This window comes from Girardinichthys multiradiatus, chromosome 1 (assembly GCF_021462225.1).
Source record: "Girardinichthys multiradiatus isolate DD_20200921_A chromosome 1, DD_fGirMul_XY1, whole genome shotgun sequence".
Lineage (NCBI taxonomy): Eukaryota > Metazoa > Chordata > Actinopteri > Cyprinodontiformes > Goodeidae > Girardinichthys > Girardinichthys multiradiatus.
The window spans coordinates 43,737,093-43,748,508 of NC_061794.1; the positions used below are offsets into that span (position 1 = coordinate 43,737,093).

General features: G+C 40.2%; 1 protein-coding gene across 3 annotated transcripts; it reads left to right on the plus strand.

Moving 5' to 3' along the window:
• Positions 1 to 875: 875 nt before the first annotated feature.
• Positions 876 to 11,336, plus strand: LOC124872310. Of its 3 annotated transcripts, none has more exons than XM_047372159.1 (6): positions 876 to 947; positions 1,639 to 1,968; positions 2,138 to 2,293; positions 4,459 to 4,560; positions 9,033 to 9,070; positions 9,520 to 11,336. In XM_047372159.1, the coding sequence occupies exons 1-6, from the start codon at positions 908 to 910 to the stop codon at positions 9,697 to 9,699; spliced, it is 846 nt and encodes a 281-aa protein (XP_047228115.1). In that variant the 5' UTR covers positions 876 to 907; the 3' UTR covers positions 9,700 to 11,336. The 3 variants fall into 3 exon arrangements, with proteins under 3 accessions (XP_047228115.1, XP_047228125.1, XP_047228109.1); XM_047372169.1 differs by having other exon boundaries at positions 890 to 947; positions 1,636 to 1,968; positions 2,147 to 2,293; XM_047372153.1 differs by having other exon boundaries at positions 893 to 947; positions 1,636 to 1,968.
• The last annotated feature ends 80 nt before the right edge of the window (positions 11,337 to 11,416 follow it).

Below are 11,416 nucleotides of genomic sequence, written 5' to 3' on the forward strand. Positions count from 1 at the left end.
TGTTCCATTCTTCTCTTATTTAGTCTTAGAGTAATGGTTTCTCAGCCTTCTGCTTGCAGATGTGTGAGATAATATGTACGCCACACTGTTAAGATTATGTTTAGGACAACAGGTCTCATGAGGGTCACCTTGAAAACTGTTGTAGCTTATAGGATAACTTTTGCTTTGTCTGGTCAGAACAATTTGGCAGCACTACTGAGCGCATCTCCAATGCTGTAAAATCCTTCTCTCTTGCAAGATTATAATAAAGCTGATTCTGATTTTTCTACAACAGAGGTCTTTCTGCATGGAGTTTGCATGTTGTCCCTGTGCATGCATGGGTTCTCTCTGGCTATGCCGGCTTCCTCCCACAGTACACAAAACATGTATTTTAGGTTAATTAGTCTCTAAATTGGTTTTAGGTATGAATGAGTCTGTGCATGGTTGTGTGTTTCTGTGTTACCCTGCAATGGGCTGCCGACCTGTCCAGGATGTACCCTGCCTCTCACCCGTAGACTGCTGAAGATGGGCACCAGCTCCCCTGTGACCCTGTATGGAAGAAGCAGGGATAGAAAATGGATGGATGGATGAATAACCAGGATTATAAGTATTAATTCAAAGACAGGACAAAGGTTTGTTTTTAATTGCATTGTTAGTTTGATGTTTGTCTCTGTGTTCAAGCAGCAGCTTTCATTCTTCTCTGAGCATAGTTTCATGCTTTGAGGAAGACATCAGTGGCTCCATAAAGGAAACAAATTATACTTTATCTTTCAATTCAAAGGTTTTTACAGAAACCTTAATTCTGCAGTTAGAACAGGAGGAGAGTGACCTCTTCCATTCAGAGGAGGAACTCCATCCTTCAGAGAAGTTCCTGGTTTATCAGTGAAGAAGGAAGAGAAGCAGAGTCAGAAACCATCAGCAGCTCAGGATGAAGGTCTGTCACACTTTGATCAGCCTCTTCTTCCTCAGTGAGTACATTATTTTATTTATTTATCAGTTTTTCTTTTCTCAGTCCTTCATCTTTTCAGTTCCTCACAGTTTTATCATAAAGTTTTTCAACTTGTTGAACAGTTTTAAACTGAACTCTGTTGGACTTTATCTCCAGTTGTCTTTTACAGTCTGTTGATTTTCATGGTAAAATATGCTGATCTTGTAAAGCTCAGGATCTAAATTCTGACTATTTTCACAGAAAACATGAAAGTTGAAATTCATAGTTAGATGAACCAATCTAGTTACCTCCTATAGAGCTCAGAGTCTGTTGTATTGGAGAAGTGTTAACTTTCTACAACTCAGGTTAATCAGAGAAACAGAGGAAACAGCTGTTTCATTTTTAAAGCTCCCAAAGAGGAACAATGGAGCAGAAGTAACCCATCGAGTGCTGAAACACTCAAAACCTTCTTAAAGACACAAAGCAGAGAAATATGTTTTATTTCTCCAAAGCTTTAATTTACAGACATCCTCAGTGGAGTTTTTATGAGGTGTCACAAATAAACCAGAAGGATGTTGATCCAAACAGTCATTTAGAGAATTAAGCTGAATTAGATTGAGACACTCGGTTAAACTTAAATTTATTCTATTGCATCCAGCTTGATTTATAACTATATTTCAACTACATTATATAAAATGGCAGTAATAAGTGACGGTTTATTTCCTCAGCAGCTCTGCAGGAAGGAGAAACTGTGAGAACCTACACCAGGAAGGAAGGAGGAAGCATCACAGTTAGATGTGAATTTAGTTACTATGGAAACAGGAGGTTTCTCTGTAAGGAAACTTGCAAAGGAAAAAACATTCTCATTGAAACAACTAAAGACAGAACTCAGACAGGCAGATACAGCATTAGGTATGAAGGAAGAGATAAACTGTCATCTGATTTTCTGCATGTGAGCATCACAGAGCTGGAAAAGTCGGACTCAGGACGGTACCGGTGTGGCTTGGTTACTGTGTGGGCTGGAACTCTATATGATGATTTTCGTCTTGTTGTGAAAGAAGGTGAGATTTCTGGGTTTAAACATTTAGCTCAGATTATTTAACTGATCTACTTTAAAAGACCAGCGTGTCCAAACTGTGACCCATGAAGACACACATCAATCATAAAAAGAAGAAGAATGTAAATTTTAACCTCAGCTGTTTTGATTCTGTTTAATTTCCAAATTCTTAGATCCTTCAGAACCAAGATGGACTCTGGGACCTTTTATAAGATCAACGTTTCTCCCAGCAGCCTCCACAACAAAAACACCACAGAGTCTGAGTTCATCACCTTCTCCATCCTCCTCTGATACCAACAAACTCTCTGAGAAACCAGCTGCAGCTTCAGGTCCATTATCTGTTCCTGTGATGATTTGGGTCTGTTGAAGTAGTAGTCAAATTTGAACAATTTTACAAATACAGGTCCTTCTCAAAATATTAGCATATTGTGATAAAGTTCATTATTTTCCATAATGTCATGATGAAAATTTAACATTCATATATTTTAGATTCATTGCACACTAACTGAAATATTTCAGGTCTTTTATTGTCTTAATACGGATTATTTTGGCTCATGAAAACCCAAAATTCCTATCTCACAAAATTAGCATATCATTAAAAGGGTCTCTAATCGAGCTATGAACCTAATCATCTGAATCAACGAGTTAACTCTACACACCTGCAAAAGATTCCTGAGGCCTTTAAAACTCCCAGCCTGGTTCATCACTCAAAACCCCAATCATGGGTAAGACTGCCGACCTGACTGCTGTCCAGAAGGCCACTATTGACACCCTCAAGCAAGAGGGTAAGACACAGAAAGAAATTTCTGAACGAATAGGCTGTTCCCAGAGTGCTGTATCAAGACACCTCAGTGGGAAGTCTGTGGGAAGGAAAAAGTGTGAAAGAAAACGCTGCACAATGAGAAGAGGTGACCGGACCCTGAGGAAGATTTTGGAGAAGGGCCGATTCCAGACCTTGGGGGACCTGCGGAAGCAGTGGACTGAGTCTGGAGTAGAAACATCCAGAGCCACCATGCACAGGCGTGTGCAGGAAATGGGCTACAGGTGCCGCATTCCCCAGGTCAAGCCACTTTTGAACCAGAAACAGCGGCAGAAGCACCAGACCTGGGCTACAGAGAAGCAGCACTGGACTGTTGCTCAGTGGTCCAAAGTACTTTTTTCGGATGAAAGCAAATTCTGCATGTGTTTTGGAAATCAAGGTGCCAGAGTCTGGAGGAAGACTGGGGAGAAGGAAATGCCAAAATGCCAGAAGTCCAGTGTCAAGTACCCACAGTCAGTGATGGTCTGGGGTGCCGTGTCAGCTGCTGGTGTTGGTCCACTGTGTTTTATCAAGGGCAGGGTCAATGCAGCTAGCTATCAGGAGATTTTGGAGCACTTCATGCTTCCATCTGCTGAAAAGCTTTACGGAGATGAAGATTTCATTTTTCAGCACGACCTGGCACCTGCTCACAGTGCCAAAACCACTGGTAAATGGTTTACTGACCATGGTATCACTGTGCTCAATTGGCCTGCCAACTCTCCTGACCTGAACCCCATAGAGAATCTGTGGGATATTGTGAAGAGAACGTTGAGAGACTCAAGACCCAACACTCTGGATGAGCTAAAGGCCGCTATCGAAGCATCCTGGGCCTCCATAAGACCTCAGCAGTGCCACAGGCTGATTGCCTCCATGTCACGCCGCATTGAAGCAGTCATTTCTGAAAAAGGATTCCTGACCAAGTATTGAGTGCATAACTGTACATGATTATTTGAAGGTTGACGTTTTTGTATTAAAAACACTTTTATTTTATTGGTCGGATGAAATATGCTAATTTTGTGAGATAGGAATTTTGGGTTTTCATGAGCTGTATGCCAAAATCATCCGTATTAAGACAATAAAAGACCTGAAATATTTCAGTTAGTGTGCAATGAATCTAAAATATATGAATGTTAAATTTTCATCATGACATTATGGAAAATAATGAACTTTATCACAATATGCTAATATTTTGAGAAGGACCTGTATACGGATATCAATGTTTAAAAAAAACAATTTCTGATTAATTAAAAAAGGTAAGTGGGGGGTTCTTACACACAGAACCAGAACATGAGTTGATTCGGGTTTAGTAAAACAATCGACAGGGTCGGGGAGTCTAGTGTTGAATTATTTTTGGATCAGTGGCTGAAAGGAGGGCAGAGCAGGGATCATGAAGCAAAGGGAGGACATGGAGAAGTGGAAAGAATTCAGATGTTGGACACAAAGTGTGAAATCTTCATAGAGCTCTAAGAAACCAGACTGACACAATGCTTTGATGATAAGTGGATAAAAACCAATGAAGTATGGAGTAGCTCAGCAGTGGAGAATGTTCTGAAGGTCTCTACAACAACAGAAGCTGTCTGAATTAAATAAGTGAAAAATCTGTTTTTTATCAATGGCTGATGAAGGAGGAACATTAAAGCACATGTCATATTTATGTGAAAATGTCCTTGTAATAAACTGTTAATATCCCTGCAGGTCTGCTGCTTTATGTGGGTCTGACTCTGGCCATCCTGATCTTCATGTTAGCAGCAGCTCTGCTGATTTTCTACAAGAGGAAGAGCTTCAGTCAACAGAAAGGTGAGTTATCGGATAAAGGTAAAATATTACCTACAACCAACCCTTGAAAATTATTCATTCATCTGAAAGATTTAGATTTAAAGTTATTTTTTATTTCTGATTGGAAATGACACAACAGTCAGTCATTTTCTACCAATTCTTCCATAGTGGGTCACGGGGAGCTGGTGCCTATCTCCAGCCCTCTATGGGTGGGAGGCGGGGTACACCCTGGACAGGTTGCCAGTCCATCGCAGATGACACAACCATTTACCCAAAAACAATAACAATCTACAAAAACCTATATTTCTCTGTTTCCTTTCAAATTTTGTTTAAAATTATTTCTACATTTATGTCTTTATTGGTATTGCAGCAATCAGACCCTTCTTATAATTGCTGTGCAGCCTTTTGCAAGTTTCCACTGATATTTGAAACATTTATCTTTAGTGATATGCTCCACCTTTTTGAGGTTGGAAGGCCTTCTTGCCATCACCCTAATCCCTGTGTGCCGAAGCTTTAAACTTTATATTTTTAAGGATAATTCAAAAAGAGAATGTAACTACATCTTCAAATTATGACCAGTTTTCATTGTCTTTGTCTAGTCTTATTTTCTTATTTTACAGTCTAAATGATAAGCATAAACACAGAATGCCTGTCATACTGTGCAGATGTCAAATATTAAATAGACTCAGGATCCTTAGTGCATCCTCCATCACACTGTAGCTGAATCAGGTTCCCCCTGACTGAAGGACACAAACGTTTGAAGATCCAGAAGAGAGCTGGAGCTCAGCTTTTACTGAGGAAATTTGAATATAACATTTCAACACTGACAGTTGCTGTGTCATGCCTGGCACTGATGCAGAAAAGGTCAGTGTGGAAATGTTAGTGTGCTACAAGTTTACACAACAAAATTTTACAACTGGTCACTGAGCTCCACTTCTCTTTTTATTATGAAATATCAAATGTTCTGGAGGAGCTGAAGTACAGATTTTGAGGAACTCAAGAGGAACCTGCTTTTATGATGTTAGTGATCAGTATCTGACAGCATTCCTTGCTGAGTTATGCTGATCTCCATCATACAGTATTATGACTTGTCATATGAAAGACAGAATGTTCCCACTTTAACAGATACTGAATCAGAATAAGCTTTATTGCCAAGTTTGTACAGACAAACAATGAATTTGACACTGGTACTTTGGTCTCAATAATAAAGAATATCTTTTTAAATATCTTGTTGTACAGGGGTTGGACAATGAACCTGAAACACCTGGTTTTAGACCACAATAATTTATTAGTATGGTGTAGGGCCTCCTTTTGCGGCCAATACAGCGTCAATTCGTCTTGGGAATGACATATACAAGTCCTACACAGTGGTCAGAGGGATTTTAAGCCATTCTTCTTGCAGGATAGTGGCCAGGTCACTACGTGATACTGGTGGAGGAAAACGTTTCCTGACTCGCTCCTCCAAAACACCCCAAAGTGGTTCAATAATATTTAGATCTGGTGACTGTGCAGGCCATGGGAAATGTTCAACTTCACTTTCATGTTCATCAAACCAATCTTTCACCAGTCTTGCTGTGTGTATTGGTGCATTGTCATCCTGATACACGGCACCGCCTTCAGGATACAATGTTTGAACCATTGGATGCACATGGTCCTCAAGAATGATTCGGTAGACCTTGGCAGTGACGCGCCCATCTAGCACAAGTATTGGGCCAAGGGAATGCCATGATATGGCAGCCCAAACCATTACTGATCCACCCCCATGCTTCACTCTGGGCATGCAACAGTCTGGGTGGTACGCTTCTTTGGGGCTTCTCCACACCGTAACTCTCCCGGATGTGGGGAAAACAGTAAAGGTGGACTCATCAGAGAACAATACATGTTTCACATTGTCCACAGCCCAAGATTTGTGCTCCTTGCACCATTGAAACCGACGTTTGGCATTGGCATGAGTGACCAAAGGTTTGGCTATAGCAGCCCGGCCATGTATATTGACCCTGTGGAGCTCCCAACGGACAGTTCTGGTGGAAACAGGAGAGATGAGGTGCACATTTAATTCTGCCGTGATTTGGGCAGCCGTGGTTTTATGTTTTCTGGATACAATCCGGGTTAGCACCCGAACATCCCTTTCAGACAGCTTCTTCTTGCATCCACAGTTAATCCTGTTGGATGTGGTTCGTCCTTCTTGGTGGTATGCTGACATTACCCTGGATACCGTAGCTCTTGATACATCACAAAGACTTGCTGTCTTGGTCACAGATGCGCCAGCAAGACGTGCACCAACAATTTGTCCTCTTTTGAACTCTGGTATGTCACCCATAATGTTGTGTGCATTTCAATATTTTGAGCAAAACTGTGCTCTTACCCTGCTAATTGAACCTTCACACTCTGCTCTTACTGGTGCAATGTGCAATCAATGAAGACTGGCTACCAGGCTGGTCCAATTTAGCCATGAAACCTCCCACACTAAAATGACAGGTGTTTCAGTTTCTTTGTCCAACCCCTGTACATATAAACACAATTGACTTTACAATAGAAGATAATGTGAGATCAGTTCAAGTATGTTTGGTGTTGTTCTGGAGCTCTGGCTGTCAGGCGTTCATCAGAGAAACAGCCTGGGGGAAGAAACTGTCTCTGTGGCGGCTGGTTTTAGCAGACAGCGCTCTGCAGCGCCACCTGAAGGTAGAAGCCTAAACAGTTTATGTGCAGGGTGTGTGGGGTCAGCATAGATTTTAGCATCTCTTTTCCTGACCCTAGACCTGGATAAGTCCTGGATGGAGGGAAGGTCAGCCCTGATTATTCTCTCTGCAGTCCTGATTATTTGTTGCAGTCTGGACCTGTCCTTTTTTGTGGATGAGCCAAACCACACTGAGATGGATGAAGACAGGACAGACTGAATGATGGCAGTGGAGAAGATGACCAGCAGCTCCTGTGGATGGTTGTACTTCTTGAGTTGCCTCAGGAAGTACAGTCTCTGCTGGGCCTTCTTCAGAACATTGTCTATGTGTGAGGACCAGCTCAGGTTCCGATAAATGGTGGTTCCTAGGAACCAGAAGTGGTCCACTGCAGATACAGTATTGTTAAGGATGGTAAGGGGGGGTTACGGGGGTTGTGTTCTCCGAAGGTCCACCATCATCTGCACAGTGTTGAGTGGGTTAAGTTCCAGGTGGTTCTGACAACACCAGTGTATCAGCTGATCCACCTCCTGTCTGTATGCAAACTCATCACCGTCCTGGATCAGACCAATGACAGTGGTGTCGTCTGCAAACTTAAGGAGTTTCACGGACGGGTCGGCTGAGGTGTAGTCATTTGTGTACAGGGAGAAGAGGAGTGGGTAGAGAACATACCCCTGGGGGTTGCCGGTGCTGATGGTTCTCATGCAGGAGAAAATGCTCCCCAGCCTCCCCTGCTGCTGCCGGTCCTTCAGGAAGCTAGTGATCCACTGACAGGTGGAGGCCGGGACTGAGCTGGACGAACTTCTGGTGGAAGCCAATTAATATTATTATTCTGAGGCCAATAATGTAAAATTGCTCAGCCTGAAGTGGTTTTAGACAGTTAATTATCAGAGATAAATAGAAGAAGTCTATAAATAAAATGCTGATAACTTGTCCTGGATGTGGGGGTGTGTAGTGATGTTGTATAAATGAGCCAGACTGGACTACTGCTAACCAATCAAAGCACAGAAGGCTGTTAGGGTGGAGTCTCCATCTGCATGTACGCATGCATGCATGTGTATTTTTATTCACTTCTAGATGTATGATGAATTAACAGTGGTTGTACTTAAAGCATGTATCAAAGCTGCTGCTGACCACCCATTAGACAGATTCAATCACAACCCCAAAATATTAATTTAATTTCTCTCTAAAATTAATCATTTTCATCTTCATCCTGAGAACATTTCTGCTGCAAAATCAAACTGTAGAAATAAAGAATAAAAATATTTTCTGTGCAGCATCTTGATATAAAATAAACAACAATAAACAAAACAACTAAGCTGTTTTCTCAGAGTCCTCATTTTAATGAATGAATTATTAATTAAATTAATTGGTTTCAAACAATGATTTGTAACAAATGAACTAAGTTAATTAATATGCTGTGGGTTATTATCATTATTTTCTTGAGTCTAAGGATCATTTCATAAAGATTTCAGCAGATAAACATTTTAGTACAAACTGAAAATGCTGTAGTTTTTAAGAAAACACATAAAAAGAAGAGAACTTTAACCTCCCTCTTTTTGCAACGCATAAAAAATTTCCAGAAATCTTAGCAGCAATTTGCTGCAGTGTTTCTGCATAAAATTAAGTCACATATTTCCTGTTCACTGTACTCGTCTCTTAATGAAAGGACACGTGCTTCTCCTACTTCTGCCCTGTGTATAAATCTTAGAAATGAAACCACATAAAACTTGATGCAACAATATTTAGTTTATCTGGTTAAAAATGTTGCTTTAAATTAGATCATTCATCCTCATCTATTGAACTGCATGTTTTCAGGTCCTCCAGTAGAAACAGAGAACGGCAACGTCTCCAAGGTAAGTAAGTAAATAAGTAAGGAGGGAAGTAACTAAGGAAGGAAGAAACAATAATCAATAATTAAAATCAGTAGCTGCTTTCTGCACAGATGTTCCCCCATGCATTTGTTTATTGCCTGACAGGAAACCATTGTGTAATATCTGGTTAATCTGATTTTTAATTTATTTGGTCAATTAATCCAGAGAAAACAAGACAATTTTCTTGTTATCACAAAATAAAAACTGTTCATATTTATAGCATTTAAAGACCTGTCTCAGCCTCAGTAATCAGCTTCTGCAGGTTTAAATCTTAAGGTAATGAGTCAGCATCTTTACTGACAGAAGTTTATTTAAATTAATAACAGATATTAATATTTCTAATAGTTTAGTTAACCACTATATTCTATTCTGCATGTAGGAAAATAAAAAATGTAATAGTCCTAACTGAATGCTTTCTTGTTTCCTTCCAGGCTGAAGATGAAGCAGTAGAGTACTCTGAGGTGCATTTCTTGAACATCACCACTTCGCCCAACAGCGCCCCCTGTTGTCATGCAGATAATGCCACCTACTCTGAGCTTCAGGTGGCCGTGAGCTCTACAAACCACAGCAATGATTTTCCTCTTTACTCCAACATTACTTTACAGCAGTAGCTTTGTTGTGGATCTGCTGTTTGTGGGCGTCAGATAAACTCATTATCAGGTTTGAGCTTCTACATTAAACTAGTTTTAGGACTCTTTTAATTTCTCTAAAATAGGCCTCTCCCTGTTAGTGGGTCAGCTTCCTGACTGACCTGCAACAACAGGTGAGCCAGGGGAGCATCTTTAGCACCACCCTTTCTTGGGACCTGAGATGACACTGTTTGGAAGAAGGCCCGGCATAAACTACACTTCCTGCTACAACTCAGGTGAAAGGGCAGCAAACATCTCTGCAGACCCTACACATCCTGGACACAGAGGCAGTTTCTTCCCCCAGGATGTCTCTCTGATGAACACTTAACATTCAGGATGGCCAGACTGAGCTACCGCACCCTGCTGGCAATTAGATGCCTCGGAGCTTCTCCGCATCTCCCCCAGAAGCGACACCATTGTTCACAACTCTTCCTCTTAAAGGAATGATTCTCAAACTGTTCTATACTTTTAACACTTTAATTCTAAATAAGGCAGAGGAATGGTTACAGAAATCAGCGCTGAGGCTCCCTGTCCTGGATCCGCTCGGTGATCAAAGCGTCGAAGCAACCCCGAAAGAAGGTCACACATAGTTTTTATATCTGGCACTCCCACACACGGATGTGCACCTCAGTGTTTATCAGTAGATTATGTGTCACCATTCTGGTGTCTATCTGATAGAGTCGTGTAATAACAGGTGTCCAACCCTCAATCTAAGTGTGGCCGCAGGTGTCTAATCAATGTGCATCGGTGAGGATTCTTATCCTATCCTAACAAAAGTGAAAACATTAGCATTTAGATCTATAAGTAACCAAGGTTATTACTAATCATATATATATACTTACAAGAAAGAAATGCTTTCCTTTTTGTCTTAAAAGTGTCTTTAATGAATGTAAAGTGGAACTTAAGTCAAATTCCTTGGCTGCAGGTATGGAAAGTTAATGTGTTAAATTATTTTTGAAAGCAGCTACTTCTGCTTTCAATATTTTTCTGTTTCCATTTCATGAGAATATAAATCTATAAAAGCAACAGGCACAAAGGAGATGGAAATAAACCATAATCCCTTTTTATTTTATTTATCACAGCAGAGTTTATGGTTCTATTTAATATTTTATATTCAGTGATGCCTCTGCTTTGTGTGGTTTTTGCTTTCTGTGAATGTTCATCATCATGTTATTTAGTAAAGCTGAATGTTAAATGCTAACATGCTCTTGTGAACTCCTCTATTTCCACTTTTTATGGACAGTTTTTGTTCATCTATCATCGTTATAAAGTAAAAAAAAATCACACATAGTTCTCTAAAATTTGCCATAAATTGTTTAGATCATAACAGTTTTTAGGTTTTTTTTTTAAGCTCTTATCTTAGATTTCATCAAAAAAATTTAAACGTAATTCCAACTTTTACTCTTTAGAGTTTAATCACAGCTGGGGCTGGAGACATTTCTTGTCATGCAAAGATGGTTTAACAACACAAATCAGATTATTTGACCAAGTATATCTGCAATCACGTAAATCATATCACAATCTTCATTTACTAATATTTCTTAAAGAACAATTTCCATTCTGTTCTGTTGTCCAGATATTTTATTCATGTCAATAAATAAAACCTATACATAACTGTACAGATCCTGTGTTTGTCCTGTGTTGGAATACAGGGCAGGGCTCTGGGGTTACTGTAAGCCAACCCATTGCAAAACAGTTC

Excerpts from the sequence above, each read along its gene's own strand:
- LOC124872310 (XM_047372153.1), top strand. The coding sequence starts at position 908 with ATGAAGGTCTGTCACACTTTGATCAGCCTCTTCTTCCTCA. Across the intron at positions 4,561-9,032 it reads GAGCTTCAGTCAACAGAAAG|GTCCTCCAGTAGAAACAGAG; the intron begins GTGAGTTATCGG and ends GCATGTTTTCAG. Across the intron at positions 9,071-9,519 it reads AGAACGGCAACGTCTCCAAG|GCTGAAGATGAAGCAGTAGA; the intron begins GTAAGTAAGTAA and ends GTTTCCTTCCAG.